Source organism: Pelodiscus sinensis, chromosome 3 (genome assembly GCF_052426305.1).
Source record: "Pelodiscus sinensis isolate ZL-2025 chromosome 3, ASM5242630v1, whole genome shotgun sequence".
Taxonomy (NCBI): Eukaryota; Metazoa; Chordata; order Testudines; family Trionychidae; genus Pelodiscus; species Pelodiscus sinensis.
Genome location: NC_143054.1, coordinates 201523421 through 201549168, shown reverse-complemented (window position 1 = coordinate 201549168; position 25748 = coordinate 201523421). Strand labels below are relative to the sequence as shown.

At 49.4% G+C, this 25748-nt stretch overlaps 1 protein-coding gene across 4 annotated transcripts; it reads right to left on the bottom strand.

Annotated features, from left to right (window-relative positions):
- Positions 1-25748, bottom strand: ENTPD6 (ectonucleoside triphosphate diphosphohydrolase 6). 4 transcript variants are annotated; one of them, XM_075925854.2, is made up of 15 exons: positions 25673-25748; positions 18845-19163; positions 18083-18159; positions 16893-17036; positions 14551-14626; positions 12733-12768; positions 10322-10410; positions 7469-7548; positions 6445-6509; positions 5586-5687; positions 4284-4400; positions 3706-3843; positions 3187-3243; positions 1879-1991; positions 1-1792 (listed from the first exon to the last, which is right to left on the bottom strand). In XM_075925854.2, the coding sequence occupies exons 2-15, from the start codon at positions 19101-19103 to the stop codon at positions 1703-1705; spliced, it is 1443 nt and encodes a 480-aa protein (XP_075781969.1). In that variant the 5' UTR covers positions 19104-19163; positions 25673-25748; the 3' UTR covers positions 1-1702. The 4 variants fall into 4 exon arrangements, with proteins under 4 accessions (XP_075781969.1, XP_025034124.1, XP_075781970.1 ...); XM_025178339.3 differs by lacking the exon at positions 25673-25748 and adding an exon at positions 24726-25032; XM_075925855.2 differs by lacking the exon at positions 25673-25748 and adding an exon at positions 19702-24702.

Below are 25748 nucleotides of genomic sequence, written 5' to 3'. Positions count from 1 at the left end.
TCACTTGTAATTAACATTTCAGTGTTGATAAACTCGTTTTCAAGTACTGATCAGACATTCACGCACACGCTACTGGCAGAGAAAACTCAATGACCATCAGAGCCACACTTTGGAATCACCTGCTTGATTTCCACGTGCATCTTTTACACCAAGCTTGTGCTTCTCAGGCATGAGAGAACCCTGACCTATATTCATGTAGGGCCTACTCCAAAGTCCTCGCACAGACTTCTAGTGGCTTTATGGGGCTTTGGATAAGGCCCTTAGTAGGAAAGGGGAGAAGAGCTAGTGCTTAAAAAGATACAATTCACTACTTTTGAGTAACTTCCACACTGTGGTTAGGAACATTGTTCACCCTGTCCACAGCACACTGGTAGGGGTGTTGTATTCAATGTACCAAGCACCTGTACTCTGACTCCTGCCAGCTCAGTCTTCTGCAATCTGTGCCCAGTGCAGCGACAAGGGAGTCGTTCTCAAAGGAAGGCAGAGGCGCACCAAGCGCTGGTTAATAGTGACATTCACTTTAGGTTCCAAACCTGCTTTGTAAAAGCCGCTCCGAGCCTGTGAATCCCCCAGATATTCCAGGCTCAGGACTTCTTCTTGTGAAGTTCTGTTACTTAAAGAACTTCCCCAATCTGAGCAGCATCAAATCTTAAGTGCATGTGGATGTGGCAGGAACGCCTCCCACAAAGCCACGGGACAGATTCTTCCCACCACCCCTGAAGATGATCAAATTAAAATACACGAGCTGATCCCCTTTGCACACACCATTCTAGGGACTGCCCGTTGTACTAATTACTACTTCCTGTCAGGGGGATGAATTCCAGCTGCCCAGGAAATCCCGCAGGAGGGAACCAGAGGGAGAGGGAAACATGGATGGTTCTGGCAGCGTGGCCTCAAATTCTTCCACTTGGATTTGACTCCCGAGCCTGGCAGATCTCAGGAAAGCTGCAGAGACTGCCTGCCCTACAGGAGCCCTGTCCCTGTCTCCCTACGGACCCAATGAAGTCTCGCTGCCAGGGACTCCCCTAAAGGACCGAAATGGAGCCCTCCACCCCACCCGCAGCAAGTGCCCAAAGTACCTCGGCCTTTAAGGGCCAATGAAGATTGCAATGCTCTGTGGCTCAGATCCTTGAATGTGCCCTTCACCTCCGCAATACACCGGAGCTGTGCTGGAAGGGGGAGCCAAACGCTTCCCTCCCAGCCTGTGCTCCAAAGCCAGCTGCAGTGCCCACCAGCAGTGCCCCGGCTACATGCATTGACTGCCAGAGTTCGACAGTGAACAGTTCCCCAGACCGTTAGCAAAGAAATACGTTGTAAATCGGAACCTCAGAGGGAGAGGAGCATCTAGAATGGCCATTTCTAACGCTGACCTCAGCAGATTACAGGCAAGAATGATGCCGGCGTGTTCCACAAAGGTCCACTCTCTCTCAGAGCCGGGTGCTGCTTTGAGAACAAAGCCCCTTCACAAATCCCCAAGCGCTCCCCAAGATGATCTAGTTCCAGCGACACTGCAAGATCAAGTGATTGTTCTCAGCTGCCTGCTCCACGCTTTCACAGCTTGGGTGCCCAACTGACGATCACCTTCACCAGGGTCTGATTATTAGAAAGAGTGAGCAAAATCAGTTGCCTGCAGCCACCTCAGGCTGGGTACCCATCAAATGACGCAATCAAAACCCTTTGGGGGGGTTTAGGCCCTGGCCCCTCAGTATTGCAGCCTGTGAAGGGTATCAAGGTAGTGGAAGGTGGCTCCCAAAGCCCAGCTTGTTTCGACATTGTCAATTTTTCGGGCAAGCTGGAAAGAAAAGAGGAGAGGAGTGAAACCACCGTCACGGGCGCACACCACGAGCAATATCGCAACGCTGTGCTGACAAGTGGTACCTGGAACACCTGACTTTTGGGGAAGCCCAGTTCTTGCAGAAGCAAACTGATATAGGTGAGGTCCAGGCAAAGGAATGGGTTGTCTCCTGGCTTCACCTCCATGGTCTTGCACACTAGGAGGAACGAAGAGTCAGTTCTCTCTCTCTCCAGTTTACAAACAACTGTTCAAACCCTAAGACAGGCTGATTTCTCCTCTCATGCACTGGTGGAACAGACACAGGAGGAAAACAGGCCAAGATTTTCAACCACGGCTTCCTAAAAAGAGTCCGCTGTCAGGAACCTAAGGATGGAGCTGACTTTCAAAAGCGCCACGGACCCAAGATTAAATAACGAGGAGTCCTGTGGCACCTTAGACTAACTGAAGTGTTGGAGCATAAGCTTTCGTGGGCAAAGACCCACTTCAACCCACTTTTGCCCACGAAAGCTTCTGCTCCAACACTCCGGTTAGTCTATAAGGTGCCACAGGACTCCTCGCTGCTTTTGCAGATTCAGACTAACACGGCTACCCCTCTGATGCTTTACATCCCAAGATTGACATCAACAATCTACCTTAGGTTTCCTGTAATCAGCCGCTGGTCAGTTTCAGCAGCGGCTGACTTGGGGACGCCTGGGGCAGAGCAGCTGGGGTGCTGCTAGGTTGGTCCCGTAGCGCCGCACCTCGGCGCTGTGGGACCAACACGGCAGCCCCCCAGCTGCTCTACCCCAGGCGTCGGCGAGAAAAGCCTGGTCTGCTGGGCGGGGGGCCCCGCAGCTAGTGCGCCCCCCCCCCCAGCAGACCAGGGAGACGCGGAGCGGCTTTTCTCTCCGCAGAGAACGCGGGCAGTGGGACCACGGTGCGTCTCGGCGGTCCTGCCACCCACGTCCTCCGCAGCGAGAAAAGCCGCTCTGCGTCTCCCTGGTCTGCTGGGGGGAAGCGCTCCCTGCGCCGTCGGAGGTGGCGACAGTGGGGGTGGCACCCACACTAGCGGGTCCCCCCCCCCGTTCGTATCTAGGGGTCCAACTTAAGTCGGACTGACGTAACCCGGGGACTGCCTGTATTGCAAGATTATTTTGCAGTCTTTATAAAAATGTACAGACTTCTTAGAAAAACTGTGGCCAAGACTTCAGAAGGAACTTGTAATTTAAGGTACAAAATCTGAGACTTGAGCAGGGATCAGATTTTCAGATGGTAGGAGTCTAACGCTCTCTGACAATCAGGCCTCTTGAAGATCCTTCAAGTTTCTCTCCCAAAAGATAGACACATCCCCAAATCACTAGTCATGTTAGAAAATCTTGGCCAGCGTTTTTTGCTTTATTTTACTTACTCACCATACTGAGCCGCAATTTCAAAGTCACTGACGGTTAGGGTACCTCCTTTCTCCTTATCTAGGAGGAGGAAAAATACGACACGTTTCACAGTGAGCCTGGGGAGTCAATTGTAAATGCTGGGTGCTAAGCATGTCTGGAAATTGGACCACCCACGGCTGGATCCTGCACTTCCAGAATAAGTGGAAGTTTTGCCACTTTATTTAGATGCCTGAATACGGACGGCAAAGCTGAACTTCAGGCTGTCTTCCTTAAAGTTGGGTTTTAGCCTTACTGGGACATGGTCGACTTTGGAAATTTAGTCCATAAAAAGAAAGTCTGAAAACTGTTTCAGGTCAGACCTCCAAGGCCGACTGCCTTTTCACCTACAACCCAACCTTCTGAAAACAGTATCACAGTATGCCAACATCACCAATGGCCTCATTCCTGGGCAGCTTTGCAGAGAAACCAGATGATGTTTAAGTGGCAGAAACTCCCCCATTAGCTACCCTGCATTACAAAGAAAATCAGAAGCAAATGTACCTATTAGGCCAACTTCTGCTGCACAGTCGTAATAATAGGAGAAAGCGTAAAACTCCAAACCCTTCACTTCTGTTTTGTGCACCTTCTTGGAGAGCAGCTCTGCCACTTTGCTGGCACAGGATTCATACAGAGGCCCCCCTAAAAGAAACAGAGGGAGACCCAACAAATCACAGGCTGGTGATTAAACAGTGCGTGAGGGGGATTTCTTTGGGGGGGCCACAGGTCCCCTCGGGTCAGCAAAGCTCTCTAATTGACTAGAGACTCTGTGGGAATAAAGCACCCGCTCCTCTTCCTGCTGAGGCCAATGGCAACGTTTACTGGCTTCCATGGGAACCCGATGAGTCCGAAGAGCGGGCCCATGCAGCCTACGGTACAAATGTTCCTGAGCTGCTCCTGCAGCAGCCCAGAAGGAGATTGACTCAGAGCTACAGTCTCTCTGGTGCACCAAGGAGAGTTAACAGCACTGGGCTGGCAGCATAAGCTCTCCAACGCACTGGAATAACTACACTGCTGGGGGCCTGGGATCAAGTCTCCACCCACGCCCCACTCTCGTTCACTGGAATAAGCCAGGGACTCACCAGGTTTCCCTGCAGAGTGTGAAGAAGAGGTGAAATGGCACACCATGCAGGGAAATACAGGGGCGCCCACACCCTCTCTTCCTAGCACACTGGATGGGTCCCCGCTTGCATTACCTCCTGAAAATGTAAACAAACTTGTTTCTCTTCGCAACTGGCTGAACAAGGAGGAGGACTGAGTGGACTTGTAGGCTTTACAGTTTTACACTGTTTTCTTTTTGACTGTAGTTATGTAACAAAAAATCTACATTTGTATGTTGCACTTTCATGATAAAGAGAGTGCACTAGAGTACTCATATGAAGTGAATTGAAAACTATTTTATCATTTTTACAGTGCAAATATTTATAATAAAAATTAAAAGTGAGCACTGTACACCTTGTACTCTGTGTTGTAATTGAAATCAGTGTATTTGAAAGTGTAGAATCATTCAAAATATTTAATGTGTCAATTAGCCTATTTCTCAGTCCAATTAAAATGGCAATTAATCATAATTAATTTGTATCACGATTTGAGTTAATTGCATGAGTTACCTGTAGTTAACATCCCTAGTTAGTAATAAGGGAAAGAAAAGCTCAGAGTGGCATGCGAATAATTAGAGAAACGCTCTTGAGCTCAAATTGAAAACAGGGCCATGGGTAGGCAAAGAGAGAGGCTGTTTCGATGGAGGAGCACTGTGGATGAAGAACAAGGGCTAGGACTACATGACTGAACATCACACGGAGACACACGAGACAGCACCTGGGGTTTTCAGATCCCCTGCCCCCACAAGGCAGGAAGTTTGTGGGAACAGCAGTTTCTGCAGTGAAATCTCATTGGCCATTGCAGAAAAGGCTGATTTGCTGTGAGCATAAATGGCTTGGAAACCCTCCCACAGCCAGACCGCCAGCTGGTGTGAACCAGCCCCGATAGGCTGCAATAGCAGCCTGCTGATTTGCCCCAAGTGTGCGAGACTTTTCTCTGGCGCCATCCCACAGCACAGCTCCCACCAGTGGCAGCCGTGACGGGCGCGCTAGTGCTCTTGCTGGAAGCCATCACATTATGCAGCCAGGCTCTGGCCCAGGTTTGCCAGCGTGGTTTTCAAATTGCCATTGACTAGTCTACATTAGGGCTCCCCCATCACAGGCTGGAGCAGACGGGGCGTGGGCAACAGGAGGAAAATCTCCTATGCGGGAACTGCCTGAGGACAAAGCAAAGTTAGCGAGTAATGTAGCGAGCGAGAAGCTCGCAGAGGGAGAGCCAGCGAGTGCATGCTGTTCGTGCTGACTGTCCCACGCCAATCTAGAGCGTCACAGAAGTTCCTCTACCTGCCTTCTGCCCTTTGACTCGGTACACGATTTCAGCATGTTCCCACTCCCACTGGAAGCCAGGTGACAAACAGGGGCTCATTAGCACCTCGCCTTCCTTTACTGGAATAGAAACAGACGAAGCAGCATTAAGACATGCTCAGGAGCCAGGTGCTGATCCCGCCGACCCTCACCACACTCCTACTCAGCAGTAGCTTCTAACCCACTCCTGGTCTCAACACCCCGACCTCTCTACGGACTGGTGATGGCACCCCTCTGCCCGCACCCATCTCATGGCAGATGTGCCTAGGCACAGCATGGTCCCATCCACAGCCCAGGCAGCTGTGGGTAGCAAGTGAACACCCCCCAATAACGGGCGATGCTCCTGTGGCCTTGAGCATGGGGTCGGCACCCTGGGGGGTGGGCACAGCAAAGTTACTGGGAGTGCACGAGGACCGGATGCGAAGCAAAACATTCCCGCATCCTTGCCATTCTCCGAGGAGCCAGAGCCGCCGATGGCATCGCCCCGCTGCAGGCTGGAGAAGCGGAGGCAGCTGGCAAGGGAGAGCAAGCCGAGCCCAGGCCGCAGCAAGCAGCAGTGTCCAGGCCACCGAGGGGAGGAAACAGCTGGAGCCAGCATGTGACCGAGATCACGGCCTGGCTGTGGGGAGAGAGGCGGCAGCAGGCGGGGAGAGAGAGCAAAGGGAGAGGGGTGCCATGCAGAAGGCTTGGAGGTGGGGCAAGAGGGGAAGGAAATGGTAACACAAGAAACATGGATCTCCAAAAGGGGCAGAGCAAAAGAAGTCTGGGATCGCCGGCCCCGAGGATCACGCGACCCACAAGCCACTGAAATAGAAGAGCTCTGAGTCTGGTTACTTACAGGCTCGTCCCTCAACGCCTCCTAAAATGGCAAGCCTTGCTGACATTAACCCAAGGCCCAGGTAACTGTGAAGAAGAAGAGCCTCTGTGAAAGAATCCATCCCTCTGGTACCGCGCTGGCAGCCCGCTCGGGACACGCGCGGCACGTCTGTTTGCAGGAAGGTTCCTGCAAGTCGCCACGACTCAGCGGCTGACGGCTTGCGTGTGGCTTGAGCGAGCGCGTCCAGTGGCACCCCTTCCGCGGTCTGGCACGCTAGCCGAGTCCCTTCTTGAGCAGAGGACGCGAACGGGCGGGCGGGCGGAGTGAAATCCTGCTTGCTCAGACTGCAGCTAGATCAGGCCTGGCCAGGAGACGGCTTTGTGTGGCCACCCTCCATCTCCCTTAAAGCTCCTCCTCCCCCGTCTCCCAACAGCTCTGCATTGCCTCAGCTCTCCCTCCAGCCCGAGTCACAGCGCTCCACACACATCCCACCGAGCCCAAGTCGGAGGGGCCACCGAGACGTGACACTCCCTCCACCCCTTGCAGTCCAGCAGCAAGGGGCCAACCCCGACCCCTGACGTTCTGTGGCGCTCTCGCAGTACCCACGGAATCGCCACAGCGCCTCCTCCGGCCACAGAACGGGCACGGTGGTGAGCGCAGGCCTATTTGAAGATCACAGCTGCAAGCCTAAGGGTTTCAGGCACCCAACTGCACACCCCTACATGCCAGCACTGCACAGCCTGACAAGGGACACATTGAGGTGGGTTCTGGGGGCTGCAGACAGAGGAGAGCATGCAGTAATGCAGCACAACTCCTCAGCGTGGCCCCTCCCACTGAGGGGAAGAATAAGCTTGTGCGGCCATCAGGAGCAGCAATCTGGCCAGTCAGTCTCGCCAGTTTTTTTATTTGAGGTAAACACTGTGACTCGGGAGATTCCCCAATTCCGCAGAGAACTTAAATGCTTCAAGTCAAGCATGTGCTTAAGTCTCATTCATCCAATAACGGGCTTTCACCTTTACCGCCTGCTCTTTTCCCCACCACTAACCTGTATGAATAGAGCTTATACGTGGTGTTAAACATCTGAAAGGACGTGATATGGCCAGCGGGTGATTTCTGGAGCGTTGTCTATAAGGAGAAACAAAGAAAGAAATCATTGTGAGTTTTTTTGGAACTTTCCAGAAACAGCAGAGAGAAAGAATACAGTAGGTGAGCGCACTAACGGGTTATCTCATGCACAGCCCCGTTCGCAACATGCGGAAATCCGTTATTTACAGACTAGTCTCAGACTGGCTCTGCATCCATTAGAGGTGACCAGAACATAAGAATAGGAGGTAAATAGTGACCCAACGTTACAGAGTCACAGCAGTTCAAATATTATTACTGACACAAACAATGCAAGGAGGACTTTAAACAGAGCACGTCTTTCCACTAATACACCTCTCTGCTCCCTTCTTCCAGTTCTGAACTCCTCTGGAGGAAAGCTCTATCCTGCCGAGATGCAGAGTACATTTTTATGGACACAAATGGAAAACAAAAGCTGAACCTCTCTAGTCCAGCACTCTTAGGACCAGACCAGCGCCAAACCAGAGAATTTGCTGGACCACAGGAGGTCAATATTGTCTAGCAGCATCACCAACACTCCCGCTGCTTCCTGGGCTCTGAGAGCTAACAAAGCACAGAACACTGAGAGCCAGGACTGGGGGCTGTAAACAGACTTTATGGGACCTTAGGAAACTCGGCCACTCCCATGTTACATACATACAATATGAGGGAGACTAATTTAGCAACAATTACTCAAGAGAGAGATCTTGGAGTCACTGTGGATAGTTCTCTGAAAACATCCACTCAGTGTTCAGCGGCCGTCAAAAAAGCAAATAGAATGTTGGGAGTCGTTAAAAAAGGGAGAGAGAATAAGGCAGAGAATATCGTATTGCCTCTATATAAAACCATGATATGCCCACATCTTGAATACTGTGTACAGATGTGGTTGCCTCATCTCAAAAAAGATCTATTGGCATTGGAAAAGGTTCAGAAAAGGGCAACAAAAATGATGAGGGGTTTAGAAAAGATCCCATCTGAGGAGAGATTAAAGAGACTTGGACTTTTCAGCTTAGAAAAGAGGAGAGTAAGGGGGGAATAGGTTAGAGGTTGTCACATTACTGGATTTTAAGGGGAGCAGCCAGATCACTGCTGCACCCAAGGGGGGGTGTTTGCCCCACAGTCCATACAAAGGGGGCCATGTGAGGTGTCGAATGAAAACTTATGTTCTACTGATTCTATATATGCTACTCATGTACTCATGTGATATCTGTATGTGGAATTATAAATATGGATTCTGTATTGAGGCTGGAAGTTTCTCTGTCTGAGACAGAGCAATGGGCCAGGAATGGTCAGTCAGTGACTATGCTAATTAGCAAGGCTCCAGGGACAAGGCTCTCAGAGGCCAGCAAACACCCGAGGAATGTGTCTGGGACCTGCAAACAAGCCAGTATCATGACCGCTGACTCGGGACACAGGGATAGGTCACTGCACCATGTGACTTGCTCCAGCTTGGAAGATACCAGGAATGGGTATAAAATGCCACGAGGCGGACTCCATCTGGCCTTCAATTCTGCTACTGATTCCAGATGCAGCCTTGGGAGGGACAGAGCCGGGAAGACTCGCTGGCCCACCACATAGGATGTGCACCAGAGACTTTTAAGATAGCAGTTTGTAACATCTCTGCTGAGAGCCTGCGTCGAGAACTTTGTGAGTCAATGCATGTAATGTATTCTTCTTAACAACCTTACTCTCTTGCTTTTCTTTCTTTTATTAATAAACCTTTAGATTTTAGATTCTAAAGGACTGGCCCAGCATGATCTTGTGGGTAAGATCCAGAGTGTAAATTGATTGGGTGCTGTGGCTGGTTCTTGGGACCAGAAAGACCCATTTGGGGTAGGAGAGATTGGGTTCTGAAACCCCTCACCTGTGTGCAGGCCCGGGGCTGATTGTGGCACAGGGAGAGCTGGAATGTCTGAGGGGTTTTGCTCAATATGACCGGTTGGTGACCTGTTTGGAAAGGTCTCCAGTCAGGGGCTGTAAGGAGCCCTGAGTCTGAGCAATTCACCCTGAGCAGATGCCTTCAGCTGTGCCCAGACCTGGCCTGGTCCATCATAGAGGTCTATAAAATCATGACTGGTGTAGAAAAAGTGAATAAAGAAAAGTTATTTACTTATTCCCACAATATAAGAACTAGGGGTCACCAAACGAAATTCATAGGCAGTAGGTTTAAAACAAACAAAAGGAAGTTTTTCTTCACTCAGCGCACAGTCAACCTGTGGAACTCCTTGCCAGAGGAGGTGGTGAAGACTAGGACTTTAATAGGGTTCAAAAAAGAGCTAGACAGATTAATGGAGATTATGTCCATCAATGGCTATTGGCCAGGATGAGTAGGAATGGTGCCCCTAGCCTCTGTCTGGAAATGGATGACAGGGGAGGAATCATGTGAGGATTGCCTGTTGCATTCCCTCCCCTGGGGCATCTGGCAACGGCCACTGTCTGCAGACACGATAGTGGGCTAGACGGACCCAGTCTGGCCATTCTTATGTTCATGTTTTGTGGGCATCTGGCTAACTACAAACATGCCAGGCCATGGATGTTGCCAGGCCATAGAGTGCTGGACTAGAGAGATTCAACCTATAAGACAGTCTCTGCTTTTCCTAACCAGAACACAGCTCTGGTGAGCCTTGTGTATTCTTGGCTGTACTCTAGCGACGAGGAGGAAGTGGCCAGATCTGTGAAGAGACAAATAGGAAGCAAGCCTTCACATAGCACAAAATGCCCCAATCCTTTTGCTAGAAAAGCAGAATGCCCGTTCATTGAAACCAATCTTTCCCTGCAGTGTGTGGTTTCAGATTACCTCAGAGATGGGAAGAAACGTCATTTGTGTTGATCCACCGCCTAAATCCAGCATTCCTACACTTCGTTTTCTCGGAGTGCTTAAGCTACCTGAAATGCATCATGTGAGATAATGAAAGCTCTTGTATGTTCAGACATAAAGCAATAAGAGAAACAAATGGCTTTAAAAAAAAAGCCACAGAATCACAGAACACTAGAACTGGAAGGGACCCCAAGAGATCATCAAGTCCAGCCCCCTGCCCTCACGGAAGCACCAAGCACCCTCCCTGATAGATATTTATCCAAACTGCTCTTAAATATTGCCAGTGGTGGAGATTACACAATCTCCCTACGCAATTTATTTCAGTGCTTACCCACCCCGACAGGAAGATTTTCTTAATGGACAACCTAAAACCTCCCTTGCTACAATTGAAGCCCATTGCTTAAATTGTTTGCCCCTGCTGCACACAATAAGAGATGAAGAGCACATACAGCTAGAGCTAGTTTGCATAATGGAAAGCATGTCAGTAATTAATTACTTGGGGTTTTGCCCAGCTACAAAAACGAACAGAAAGACAGAACAGTGAAGTGGATTTACCCATATAGGACCATGAACTTTCCTTTCAGTTAGTCTCTAAGGCCGTGGTCACCAACCAGTAGATCGCGATCTACCGGTAGATCTCAGGGGCTCTAAGAGTAGCTCTTGAGCCCCCTCTGAACTGCGCGCCTGTGCAGGACATTTACATGAGATTTCCTCATTTGAGGAGCAGCTACTCACCGAGCAACAACACAGGTGAGTAGCTGCAAGGAATGGTGGGAGCTGGGAGGTCGGGAGGGCTGAAACACCCCAGCCAGCTGACTGTGGCTTTCAGCTGAAAGAGGCTGCCCCGCACTCCAGCTGATCGGCGGCTTCTCCTCTGCACCTGCCCATGTGGAGCTTGGTGCACCCTGGCTGAGCGCCATGGCCAGCTGGCTGGGAAGCCGCTTCTCTTCCCTCCAGCCTGGCTGCCCTGCACTCAGCCCAGGGAGGCTGCATCTAGCTCCAGCTGTGCTGGAGCAAGCTTCCTGGGCTGAGCGCAGGTCAGCTGGGCTGGAGCGAAGAGAAGCGGCTTCCCAGCCAGCTGGCCATGGCGCTCAGCCAGGGTGCACCAAGCTCCACGTGGGCAGGCGCAAAGGGGAAGCCGCCGATCAGCTGGAGCGCGGGGCAGCCTCCATTTCAGGCCAAATGTTGGAAAAACCTCTTCCTACAGAATTTAAAAAAAAAAAAAAAAAAAGCAGCAGTATAAGGGTTGGGGATAGCAAGAGGAGAGGAGGAGAATAGAGGGCGGGGCTTCAAGGAAGGGGTGGGACAGTAGATCTTGGCTTGGTCTGTCATTTATAAAGTGATCTCGGGTGTAAAAAGGTTGGAGAGCACTGCTCTAAGGCGCCAGAGGACTACCTGTTGTTTTTACATCTGGACAGAGACAGCCTTTCATAGCATGGAAATAATAAATTGTGTTTTTCCCTAATATCTTTAGGACAAGAAAAAAAGAAAAAAAAATCACAAAAACCTCAAACAACTAATATTAGGGCCTTGATCCTGCCAAGACTTAAAAACACAATTCACTTTTAGCTACATGAGCAAACCTTCGGACTTGGAGCCTGTAGAACCCGGGCCTTAGCCAACGTTCTCCAAAGAGACACTTAGGCCTGGTCTACACTTAAACAGTGGATCGGCCGTGCTGCATCACTCGGGGCTATGACAAATTTTGCACTCCACCTGCCAGAGTTAGGTTACTCTACCCCCAGCCCAGCACAGACGCTGTTACGTCGAAAGAAAGTCTTCCACTGACCTAGCCACTCTCTCTTGGGGAGGTGGGTTAACCCCCTTTCCGACAGGGGAAATGCCCATGCTAGGTCAGTGGCGTAACTGCTGTGCTGCAGCTGTGCACTGGAGTGTTCGGATTGAAAGCAATCTTATTCCTAGCCATTTGGAAACAGTCTATTTCCCACCACTGCACAGGGGCTGTCTCGTGTCTCCCCATCCACACGCGCACACGGTGGAACTCCCCGGCCTGCTTGAGAACAATGGCACCTGTGGTATAAATACCAAGGACTGTAACTGTGATCAAGTCCAGATTCTTACTTCAATTGTCTGTTCTGGGCGATTACCAAGAAGCTATCAAGTACCTGAATTCGAGACTCACCTGGGGCACAGGGCACCCAGGGAGGGAATCAAGTGTTCTAATCAAAGGCTCTGGTCTTTCCAGGGAGACAGAAAAAGGAGCCTGTTAAAAGCCTAGCTCAACGGGGCCAAGATTTCACATACAGCCAGAGGTGGTCGCTGGCCACTCTCCACCCATTATGTAAAACTCAAAGGGGGGTGGAGTAACAGTGAAGACAGGAAAGCTGAACAAATGCAGGATATCTGAGAAGGTAAATACACACACATACCTGTTAAAAAGTTGATCGTGATCCAGGCTGAAATTCCTGGGAAGAGAACGTTTCCGAAAGACGCGCCGTTAGACCCTGTATCCAACAGTAAGGTCACGCAGCGACACCGTAATACACAACATTCCTGATTGAAGATTTGGTCTCTAGAGATTTACTTTTTAATAGAGCTGTGCTTTCCAACTGTTCAGCGACAGATTTTAGGTTAAGTGATTAGCACACTGGGTCGCACTGCAGCAGGCACAGGGACCCACAGTCACATGCCTCTCCTAGCATGCAGTTTTCTCTCACGAAAACACCCAGAGGTGACTGGTTTTGACTAGAAATAAAGGGCCAGATCCTCCAGGATAAATGGTCACAGTTCTAGTGATCTCAATGGAGCTCTGCCAATTTGCAGGTGTGATTCTCAGGCACTGCAGACTCTAGAAACAGTATGTCCAACAAAAATCAAGAATCTTAAACCTGGGTTAGGGACCTTAAACATGGAGAATGTGCTTCTGCAGCCAACACTTACATTATTACTAATCATCTGTAGTGCCTAGGAGCCCCAGACCATGACCCGATGGTGCTAGGTGCTGTACAAACACAGAACAAAGATACTCACTATCCCAAAGAGCTGATATAACATTCAAGCCAGCTGGCAGGCAGCTCCTCTGCATGAAGTGCCTGGCAACCACTTTACTTCACAGATCACACATATCAGCGGATAAGCAGCAAAGGCTTTGTTCTAAAGGTTTTGTTCTTTAGCGAAAATGTCAACAAATACATGATCCTTCATGCTATGGGGCAACCCTTCTCTGGCATCAGAACTGCATGGACTCAATTTTGTTACACTTAAATTTGTTTTCATTTTCCTAAAGTTACTTTGAAATATTAAGAAATTTTACTTTTCCCAAGCACTTTAGAGAACTGTGGAAATTATATTCTCTTCCCACTTGACAAACATTTTCTATTCCTATTAATAAAAGAGAAATGAACGGGCCTTGTCTTAACAACTTAAAATATAGTTAGCTATTATTTTAAAGTATCAGCACACCTCAGGGAATAGACCCAGTGCACGTGTGTGTTCGCTCTTGCTGGGAAGCTCGAGACATTTCTTTTTTAAATAAGACGTCCTGCAGAAAAGACAGCTATTTTAAAGTTTATTGTCTCAGCAGCACTAACCACATTACTGGGTATTTAGAATTTGGCAATTTTCCTTAAAAAATTATAAAAATGAGATCAAATTTTGGACCCAACCTTAGCATTATTTCTATTCTAACCTAGTTAGTCTCAGTTTGCATATTCTCTTCCAAAAAAGTTGGTCAGCTTTCCTTCACGAGGAGAGACTATTACAAATAACTGTCTAAAAAGTCTTTGCACATTTCCAGTTCAGAACTGGACGGCACTAACCACCTGAGCCAACCCGGTCCACGGAGGTCAGCTCAAAGGCAAGATCTTGAGGAGCAAGGGCCTGGCATTAGGCTTCCACGTCTCTATTTTGGTGCCAACGTGGCTTGATGTTCAGATGTGCTGAGCACACAGGAGTTCCCAGACTCAGCTGCAGCTGGTGGGTACTCAAGCACTTACATCAAGCTGCTTATTTTTAGGAGCCAAACCTTAAGCCCCAGGAGCTGTTTGGTTAACACCATTTTGGGCCACGTAAATGGAAGCAAACTCTGGCCTCACCCTAGCAATGAGATCTGCTAGCAGAGATCCGCAGGGTGCACATTTCCACTGGCCTCAGTGGAGACTCAACTTGGATCCAACGTGTGGAGCAGAGGGTCCAGCAGTAGGATTGGGGCAGTTTTGTTAAACCACAGCCACAGGAACTCAGCCTACCTTCATCTGTCCCATTCATTACAGAGACACAGTCGTCCCTTACGAAGAACGGAGACTCCTGGAAAAGGTCTCTTACCTAAAAGCACAGGAAGAGAGAAATCAGTGGAGGCTTTTTCCTAGACGGGGACTGGTGTGTGGTGCAACATTTTCTTGCCCTACAGTCAGATCCTAAGCGGTGCTGAGCCTCTGCCCTGGAGTCAGGAGGAGTCTCACGGCCTGGCCAGCTCTTGGAATCCAGCTGTAATAAGCACTCTCGGAAGTTATCAATCTAATCAATGGCTGTGCACTGCGATGCAGAGAGAGGGGCATTCCTTCCCACCAGGACACCTTGTGCTGGTCAATAGATAACAAAAGCTGAGAGGGTCTAGGAGGGAATATGGTTTAGTCTGCGTTAGGCAGACAGAGACTGATTGCACTGTGGGGCCCAGAGGGCAGTGCATGTGAAGGGGAAGGCAGGAGAAAAACACTGGTAAGAACGGCCCAGTGAAACACCCTACTCATGGGCATAGTAATGCCTTGAGTACACTGGAAGTTAAAACCAAAGTTCCCTGTTCTCTGATCTAGACTCCGCACCAAGGTCCCCTGGCTTTTGCGGCTTCTCGAGAGAGAGACTGGAAATTCCGCAGCAGTTTGAACTAAATGCTATTTGGAAATGGACAATACAGTCATTAACGGTAAGTTCAATTCCACCCTGCCCTAGAATAAGGGTGTTAAATTGTGTTTAATCAGCTAATTGAGTAATCAGAATTTCCATTGAGTACTCAATGAGTTGATAAGGGGGGAACTGTACAGCCACAGTGGGGTTAGCCCCCAGGAGCTAACTCTGCTGCGGCTCTGCCTTTTAAATGGAGTAAGAGCCACCTGGCAGCATCTCGGACCAGGCGCAAGCCAGGAAACAGCTGATTCCCGACTCACGCTCGGTTCCCTGCTGCACCTCTTCCTTCTATGCCCCTCCACAGAGACAGTGCTGGGGGAAACCAGCTTTTAAGCCAGCTTCCACTCCCCCCTTTGCTGCCTTTGATAGGAGCAACTTGTTGAGTAGTAACTCGACTACTTGATAAACATATGCTCATTGGTTAGTCGACTAGTCACGTACATCCCTGCCCTAGAATTGTCACTTTTCAGTGCGCTACGGATTTTTGTATTGCTAACTTTTGGGTGCAGCTGTCAAAGGGAACCTAGAGTATTTGACAGACCAGGACGGGGCAGCTGGGGCTCTGGGTACCAGGAAGGCATGAGAAGCAATTTGGGATTTTGACCTCCAGTGAGGGAGAGTCTGGAACAGAGGTAAACAATGTTTTTGGATAGGGGAGAGGCTTTATATTAGAATTCACCACTTTTGTAACTAGTTAGTCATCCTCCAGCATCCACCACTGATTGCCAAACACATTGGTTGGATATTCTGGCTAAAATGATCAGTACTGGAATAGTTGTCATTAGATGCTGAAGCCTACACATTGAGCTTAATGAGACAACTCACATTTTTCTCAGTACCACTGTTTCAGGCTGCTTGCAAATTCTGGAAAATAGGGGACTGATGCACATTCAAGGGGGGATTCCCACAATCATGAGGGCTAGAAATCCTATTTTAAAACTGAAAGCTGATTTGAACAGAACTCTTCTGCATCAGCATATTTATTACATGGCTAATTCAGCAGTCAGTGACTTTCCAAAGCCACAGGACCCTGATTACAACCAGGAAGAACTGATGTCCAGAGAACGGAACCACTGACAATAGCTCAAAATGCCTCAAACTTCCATTATAAATAAACTCAGCATGTGACAACTCACATGTAAGATGCCCAAAATACTGGTTTAAATCATATTTCATACATAGACTAGTTACTCTGAAGCTGGGGTTAGTAGTGGGTGGACTTTTCTGTAGCTATCATTAATCTGCTGTTTTTTAACAATATACTATCTCATTATAATTCTGGTCACACCTATAATCTTGACTCCAACAGTGTCAACTATAGTAGGAAAAATATTACTTGCCAAGAACATCTGACAGTGCTTTAAAAGACCTACACAGTATTATTTAAAAATAAAAAAATCTTTAACATGAACTATGTTTACCAACAGCTTTCAGATCTAAAAGCTGAAGGTTAGTTATACAAACTAAGTATCATAAAGTCTGCCCACTTTGGAATGGACCGAGGGTCTTGCATTAGGACTTGCACATAGGGTACTATATGTGATAAACAAATGAGCATCGTTACAGTATGGTGTGAAAATGGAATATTTACACTGTCAGCAGAATAAAAGCAAACTATGCCTATTCTACTGGGGACCAAATTCTGCTCTGAAGTCATGGAAAATTAAGTTTAAAGAAAAAGAATTACCTTATTCAGCAACTTTTTAGCTTTTTCTCCAGGCAGCAGCCGTAAACCAGCTGTTGCTTTAAGGACCAAAGGAGTAAACGTCCACAATTCCACAGGAACTTCATTCTTTGCAACCTCTAGAAGTTCTTGTATCCCCTGAGCACTCTGTAAGTCCAGGGAAAAGCAATACAGACATTTGGAAGCAGTGCATATGAAAATCTCAAGTAAGCAGAGAGGTTATATTTAGACCCTATAAATCCACAAATATCTATGGATCTTTATTGCGGCTCTCAGATGAAAAGCGGATACAAACTTTGTTTCGACGTAGGGCTCTAGTTATACTACTTATAGATCTGGCACTACTGCACCATCTGCTGGAATACTGTGGCCAGGTCTGGTGTTCACAATTCAAACACAGTGCTGATAAATCAGAGAAGCTCAGACAAGAGCCACGAGAATGATCAAAGCACTTGCCTTATAGCAATGGATTCGAGGAGCTCAATCTATTTTGCTTAACAAATTGAAGTTTAATGGGTGACTTGTCCACAGTCTGTAAGCTAGACAAATTAAGAGCAGAATAAGGTGTACCTTTTCTTCCACAGGATAATCAATCAGTGGAACAGCTTATAAAGAGTCGTAGTGGATTCTCCATCACCTGATTTGAAAATGGCCAGAATGGATGTAGCAGTTCTCTGGTGCATGTTATACGAGGATCATAACGGTCCCGTTTAGCTTTGGGCTCGGAATAGAAGATTGTGCAGAGACGGGAGGGAGAAGGCCACATAACATTCAAGCAAGAATCCCTTTTCAGGAGAGCGCTTAAGCACGTGTTTATATGAAGTCCTGAACTGAGGCTTAACTGACTGTGTTTAGCTCATCAATACATTTCCCAATTGCATCCAATCACGACAGGGATGAAACATGGCACATGACCAGTTTCCATCCTTTTCCAGGAAGACAAACATCTCTCAAGGCAGTCATGAAAACCAGTCAGTTAGCAAAAATGATACTTTTAGCACATGGGCTTGACATACCAGGAAGCTGGTCAATGCTTGGAAACCCCACATTCCCATCCACGTGAATTAGAAAGACTACAAAGTGTAGTCTACTGCAGCACAGCAACCTTCAGCACTGCCTCATTTGCAAAGCAGATAAAGAGCGAGTTTCTCTAGCAGACGCCTCTTTTTGTAATTAGAAAAAAGCTTTGTTACCTTATCAACATCATCAGCATAAGCAGAGAGTCCTGGCTTCAGCGCTTTAAATGTTTCGTGGGTTAGCTTGGGAGTCTCTGTCCAAAAGCAATAAGTTGTTAAGAGTACGAAAGGTATGGCGCTTGATATACAGAGAAAAGATCATTTTGCAAGTAAAACTTTATATGCTAATTTTGCACAATTAAGGATAATGGAAGTAATCTGAAGCCTACTCTGTCTGCACCTACTCTAATCACTGATGCTTGTTACTACAAGGTAGGACTAGTACGTGGCAACTGGTGTCCTGCTTCTCAAAAATGTGTTAGGCCCAGATCCAATACCATGCATCACGTGTTTAATTTTAACCATACGTTTAAGTCCTATTGACAGCAGTATGATTTTAGCCTGTGTTTATGTACTGTGCCGAACTGGTTTCCAGGAGGTCCAGATACAGCAATGAATAGTGGCTAAGTCACAGGACTGGGACATAGGAGCTCTGCCCTGCACAGATTCCCCGTATAACCTTGGTCAAGTTACTTATCTCTCCCCCCCCCCCAGAGCAGCATTCTGAAGCTAGAGGAACTGTTTATGAAGAACTCAGCTATTACAATGATACGAGGTCTGCAAGCACAGCTAATCAGTCTAATTATGATTATCACCAAGCCAAGGCTGAGATGAACAAATCAGTTTTAAAATACAATGGGTCTAAGAAACTAAGATTTAACTCATTTCTTAAGAGTATCTGGAGGGAAAACAATAAAACGGTTAAATAGCTTGTCATACCTTTTGATTTCTGTGTAAATTTAAAAATATGTATTCTAGTTCCAGTGCTTCCAGCATCAAACATAATTCCATAAAACTCTGTGTGATCAGTTGTCAATTTCTCATGGTCTAGTTTTTCTCTCCTACTGTCAGTAGTACCATCTGTTACACTGGAGACTGGTTTGGAGTCCAAATGCCATTTTATATAAACTACATAAATAGCTACACATGCAAAAATCCCCAAGCCATAGAATGGCTTTGATATCTTCATGGCTTCCATTTATCAAATGTCACTGTTTCTTTCCCTTCATGTCTATGGAGTCCATGTCTCTTCTACAATCTAAGAAAAAAAGACACATTTTAATCTTTTATACATTATGGCAACACACACACAGTTCTTAGAAGAATTACCTAAAAAGAGACTCCAAATAAGAAAATGAGGTCACCCCCCCCCACCGATGAACGCTTTAGCTCAGTATTTCTTCAGAAAGGCTGCACAAAGACAAAGGGATGGAGCTGACAATGTTACCCACGCAGTCTACAATGACTACTCGTCTCTCCAAAAGCTTACTGGATAGTCGACACACTAGTCACTCCCCCCTCTGCTGCTTCGATCACAAAGAGGCAGAGGGGGAGGGGACTGGGCGCTGCCACTTTGAAAGGGCACAGGGAGCATGGAGCCAGTGGGGGGCTGCTTGAGTCCCCCGCTGCCCCAGTGCTCCCCACAGAGCTTTCACCGTTGAAACGTAGCAATGACCTCAGGGCTGTTGCTACACTTCAAAGGCAGATTTGCCCTTATCGACTAGTTCCGTGGTCCCCAACACGGCACCCGCGGGAGAATGTATGTGCGCCCGCGCCGGCGTTTTAAAACTACTCACATTCGCCCCGGCTTAGAGCGGGGTCGGCAGCCTGGGGCCCGTGAGGGAGCCCGACACGGGGCTTTAGAGGCTTGAGCCCCGCCCCCACCGCAGCAGGCAGCCCGCGCAGGCGCTTCAGTAGCCGGCGCAAACCCCACGCTGGTCGGGTCCGGCTGCGAGGCAGCAACAGCCCCCCTTCCTCCCCCACGCAAAACAGCCGCGGCGGGGCCCTTTGTGGCGCAGGAGCTGCGAGCCGGCAGGGGAGGGTCCCTCATGGCCGCTTCTGCCCCCCCGCACAAGCCCATTGGCCGGACCTGGACAGGGGCAGCTGTGGGAACCCACCAATCCCCCAGCACAGGGCCAGGCAGCTCCTGTGGGAGAAACAGGAGAGCAGCGCGTCTCGCTGGTAAGTGTCCGGCCCCCCAGCTACTCCCACTCCGATAGCTTCACCCACAGAACTCTCCTCCCAGACCCTGCACCCCAAACCCCTGCCCTGAGGGGCAATCCAAACCCCTGGCCTGACACCCCCCCAGTAAAATGTCTGGTATTTTCAGTTTCTCAGCTGGAAACCACTTGGGACGTTCTTCCCCTGCCATGTGGAAATTTGTGTGAAATTTAAAGGGGCATGTTTTTTTTTGGGGGGGTGCTTTTTTTGCTCAACATTTGGACATCCCTCCTTTTTATTAATGCAGAATTTTGTTTAAAAATGAATTGCAATATAATTAAAATAAAAATTATCCAACTAAATTAAGTTTCTATCAAATTTACCCAATTCACATTTAACATGAAAATAACCTTCAATTTCACATTGACGCCTTTTTTTGTTGGTGCCCGCCACACTCTCCTGAAAACATGAATGTGCTATTGGCCACACAAAGGTTGGGGACCACTGGACTAATTGAACAGTCGATGCAAATTGCATCGACTATTCGATTAGCCAATTAATCTAAATTTAACATCCCTAGTTTAAATCATGTCAAATACGACACAGGATGTGCTCACACACCGCAAGGAAGAACATGGTCTAAAAACCTGTTAAGAGAAAATAGTGACCGGCCAGCAGTTTGGGATGCAGACACGCCTGTACTGTGCAATCCCCACCCTTCACGTCCTTGGATGAAATACTGGCCCTGCTGACGTCAATGAGTTTTGCTGTTGACTTCGTTGGAGTCACAATTTCACCCCTAGACTTGGTCTCAGATAACGTAAGATACGTTTTCATCTAGATATTTGAAAACAAGTGTCACTAAGACAAGTGCATAATCTGCCTGTCATTGCTACAGTCAGGATCCCCCTAAGACTCCTTTAAAACAGGGTGTTTTGTTTCTAAAAAAATAGCAGCAACCTCCTTGTCTCCCCAGCTGTTGTGCCTACACCAGGGGTGGGCAATAATTTTTGAAGAGGAGCCATTTCTCCAATTTCAGAAGTGCCCACGGGCCAACCCAGAAGGGAAGGGGCGGTCCATGTGCTGTAAAAAGAGGCCAAATATGTTTTTTACACAACGAAGTAATTAAATGTTAATAATAATTAACTGCATACAACATTATCCAAAGGCTATCGTAGAAGGCAACACTTGTAAAATGTGTCATACTACTACTAACATTTTGGGAACATTTGTAATAACACTAAGCTTTGAGTTCCGTCCGTGGTGGGCAGCATGACCCACGGAGCGGACACGGTTCAGCAGGGTTAGCCCCGGCAGCCACCACTGCTTATTTACATGCACTTCCACTGGTACAGCTGCCTGAACCTCCCGATCACCATGCAGCACCATCTCCAACCAATGGGCGCTGCGTGAATTGGGACACCACCTCCTACAGTTCACAGGGGCTAGGAATGGTGATCCACAGCCAACAGGAGCCAACAGAGAGACACGTTAATAAGCACTGGCAGATTTATTGCCCACCTGAGTTTAATGCAACTTATGTGCATTACATTTAAGTGTAAAAAAATGCAACTCAGTGTGAAGAAGAAAGTCTGTGTTTGGCATTCACAAGGGACGTGAAGTCAGGTGTCATTTCTGATGTTGCAATGCGGAGCACTACTGCAAGGTGGTCATCAGTGGCAGATCTGTTCCTAGAAGTGTTGAATTTCATCACAGAAAATGTCTGTTCGCAGATGTAAGTTGATCTGAACAATACAAGCATCTTTGGGGCACAAGCCTTGGCCTTTGGAAAGCTTCGTTTATTGAGAGATGCATAAAACTGCAGAAGTGGGGTTGATTTGAATTGTCCCCAAGCAAGGCATCACTCTGCAAGTCAATAAGCTCCATTTGGAGGTCACCTGGAGCACTGTCCACCACCTATGTGACAGGAGAGGAGAACAGAGCCACGCTCCCCGCCTCTAACCTATTGCCTGGCAGTTGCCCGGCAGGCACAAGCCCTTTGAATAGAAGCAGCTGAAAGGGCTCACGCCTCCTGGGCAGCGCCAGGCAACCGGACAGTGGGGCAGAGTTGTGAGCTCTTTTCAACTGCTTCTGTTTCAAGGGCTTGTGCCTGCTGGGTGACTGCCAGGCAATGCAGCCCCCAGCAGGCGAGCACTTTCAATAGATGCAGCTGAAAGGGATCCTCTCTCTGGCTTCCTAGCAACTCATTAGAGGCTGGGGGAGCTGCGAGCCCTTTTAAGAGCTTTTATTTAAAGGGCTGGCGCCTTCCCTGTGCCTGCCAGCAAACCCACTGCCTAGCAGCCGGGGACACAAGCGCCCTATAAACAGACACAGCTGAAGGGGCTCCCAGCTCCCCACCTCTAGTGTGTTGCCGGAGACGCAGGATCCCTTTGGGATCGCGGTCCAGAAATGCGCTGGAGGCACCGGGAGCTGTGAGCCCTCTCAGCTGTGTCTGTTTAAAGGGCTGCTGCCTTTCCCAGGGCTTATTTATTGATGTATTTAAAGGGGAACACAAGAGCCCCTTTAAATAAAAACAGCTGAGAGCTGGCAGCTCCATCCCTCCCCCCCAGTGCATTGCTAGGGAGCCAGAGACCCAGCCCATCCAGCTGTTTCTATTTAAGGGGCTGGTGCCTTCCCTGCAGCTGCTGGGAAGACTTGAGCCCTTTAAATAGAAGCGGTTTGAAGGGCTTGCGCCCTCCCCTGCTCCAGGCAACGAGCTAGGGGGTGGAGCCTGAAACTACCTCTCAGGCCGGAACAAAGCCCTGGGTGGGCCAGATCCATCCCACTGAGAGGGTTCTGCCCACCCCTGGCCTACACACACCCCATCGCTGGCACAGCCAAAGCAACACCAAGGCTATGTCTAGACTGGCATGATTTTCCGCAAATGCTTTTATCGGAAAAGTTTTTCCATTAAAAGCATTTGCGGAAAAGAGCGTCTAGATTAGCACGGACGCTTTTCCGCAAAAGCACTTTTTGCAGAAAAGCATCCGTGCCAATCTAGATGCAGTTTTGCACAAGAAAGCCCCGATCGCCATTTTCGCCATCAGGGCTTTTTTTGCGCAAAACAGTTTTTAGCTGTCTACACTGGCCCTCTTGCGCAAAAACATTTCCGGAAAAGGGCTTTTGACCGAACGGGAACGTCAAAGCATTTGCGCAAGAAGCACTGATTTTGGACAGTAGAACGTCAGTGCTTTTGCGCAAAATCAAGCAGCCAGTGCAGACAGCTGGCAAGTTTCTGCGCAAAAGCAGATGCTTTTGCAGAAAAACTTGCCAGTCTAGACGCAGTCCTACAGTGTAGCACGCTTGGCTCACAACATTTTAGCAGGAAACCGCCAGCTCCTTTGGGGTACACTTGTACTCTGGGAGTCAATACAGATCCACCTATAATGTAAGGCACGAAGCGATAGAAGTCCCTTCTTAGATACAGAAACGTTTAACTGCACACAAAGGCTTAGGGAGAGAGAAATAAGGCACCAACTCTTTCCAGAACACGAGGCGGCAAGCCTCGAGGATATCAAAGAACACTTCTGTGAATGACAAACGTCATTCTGCAACATGATTTACATTATGTTCTGTCTTTACAGCTCTGGCTATGGTTGTCAGCAGCCCTCTATTATAAGGGATGTTCCTCGTTTAAAGAAAAAGCTGCTTGATTTTTAGTAAATTAGTACAAGCTGAACCTCTCCAGTCTGACCCCCTCAGACCTGACTGATGCCAAACCACTGCTTAATGGGCTCTTAGACACTTGGGGTAAATCAGAGAGCTAAACAATAGCACAGGACACTGAGAGCCAGGGCTGGTGGCTGGAAACAAACTGTATGGGACCATGAGAAACTTGGCCTCCCCTGTGATAAGTAGACATCAGGCTCACTAAAATCCTGCCAGGCCACGGACGGTGCTGGCCCAGAGCGTGCCAAGCTAGCGAGGTTCAGCCAGCACAGGCCACCTTTGTATTCCGTATTTCCACCTGGCACATGGAGATTCAATGCCAGTCAATTTTGGCCCAGCCACCCCTTCAGAACATCTGCCCCACATTTTTGGGATACAGTGTTGGAAACCCAAAGTTCTACTAGGTCTACTGTCCAGCCAGCCTTCTGCTAGCTTAGAGTACGCAGTGTTGGCTCAGCCATTGACTGAACTAATGTCACTTGGCCCTCAAGTTGTTTTCTCAGACAAAACCCAATAAATTACTAAAAATGTAATATTTTTCCATCAGAACACCTGTTTCTGGTTTTTATTTATGACACTATATGCCTCTTCCCTACCAGATAATTTACATTTGCTCACTGATCTGAAAACACTCCCGCGCTGCCTAATTAGGCATTATAATCAGGTAAGAATGGTGGTTGTCAAGTGTGCCATTGTTACTCAAGCTTTTCAAATGGATAGCAAAGGCAGGCTCTCTGTGTCCCAGGAAATATGGAAATGGCTGTCACAGTCTGTATTGTTAACCATTAAGTTACAGTGATTAAACCTCCAACTGTACTAAATATGGCCTCAATTTAGCACTGAGCTCTTTGTTAGCAAATTCGTGCATGCTCTAAGCCTCCTGCAGCTTTCAGTAGGGCTCCTCACAGATCTACAGGTCCATCCAGGGCCCAGTTACAGGACAATGGCCTTTATGTCCAGGTTACAATCCCTGTCCAGAAGGGAAGCTCACCATGAATTTAAATAGTGGGCTGCTGAACTCATGCAAACAACGAAACCATGCGCCCGCTGTCACGATGGATTTTCAAAGGTACAAGTGTCAGGAAGCACCCCAAATCCGAGTCCGTGCTAAGCCCAGGGGGGCCAGAACATCCAGGTACAGCTGCACCCATCAGGAAGGGACACACCCAGCCCATGCTGACCCCAGGCCTCTCGGGTACGGCACTGCCACACACAGCCCAGGACCCGCCCGCCGGAGGGGAGCCTAGACACAGTCCCCGCTGGGCCCTGGCAACCCCCACCGACCCTGCAAGGGCCCCCCACAAAGCCCCCCCCGCACACCGCCCCCGCCCCACACGGCGCCCCCCCCACCCCCCCCCGCCGCACACCGCCCCCGCCCCACACGGCGCCCCCCCCCACACACACCGCCCCCGCCCCACACGGCGCCCCCCCCCACACACCGCCCCCGCCCCACACACGGCCCCCCCCCCACACACGGCGCCCCCGCCCCACACACGGCGCCCCCGCCCCCACGGCACCCCCCCCACACACACCGCCCCCGCCCCCCCCCCACACACACCGCCCCCGCCCCACACGGCACCCCCCCCACACACACCGCCCCCGCCCCACACAGCACCCCCCCCACACACACCGCCCCCGCCCCCCACACCGCCCCCGCCCCACACCCCCCCCACACACACCGCCCCCGCCCCACACGGGACCCCCCCCCACACACACCGCCCCCGCCCCACACGGGACCCCCCCCTACACGTGACCCCCCCCCACACACACACCCCCCCCACACACACCGCCCCCGCCCCACACGGGACCCCCCCCCCCACACCGCCCCCGCCCCACACGGGACCCCCACACACCGCCCCGCCCCTTCCACCCCACACACCGCCCCCCCGCCCCACAGAGGCCCGCAGACAGGCGGCTCCGGCCGCAGCGCGCGCTCACCCGCCCGCTCCGCGGTCCCGGACACCCGCAGGCCCAGCCGGTTCCGGCTCCCACCCCCCAGCGCGCATGCGCGCCC

Coding starts and splice junctions, on each gene's coding strand:
- ENTPD6 (XM_075925854.2), bottom strand. CDS start 19,103: ATGGAAGCCATGAAGATATCAAAGCCATTCTATGGCTTGGGGATTTTT. Junction 6,510..7,468: donor TATAAGCTCTATTCATACAG/GTTAGTGGTGGG, acceptor TCTTCTTCACAG/TTACCTGGGCCTTGGGTTAA. Junction 1,793..1,878: donor CCAAAAGTCAGGTGTTCCAG/GTACCACTTGTC, acceptor TTTTCTTTCCAG/CTTGCCCGAAAAATTGACAA.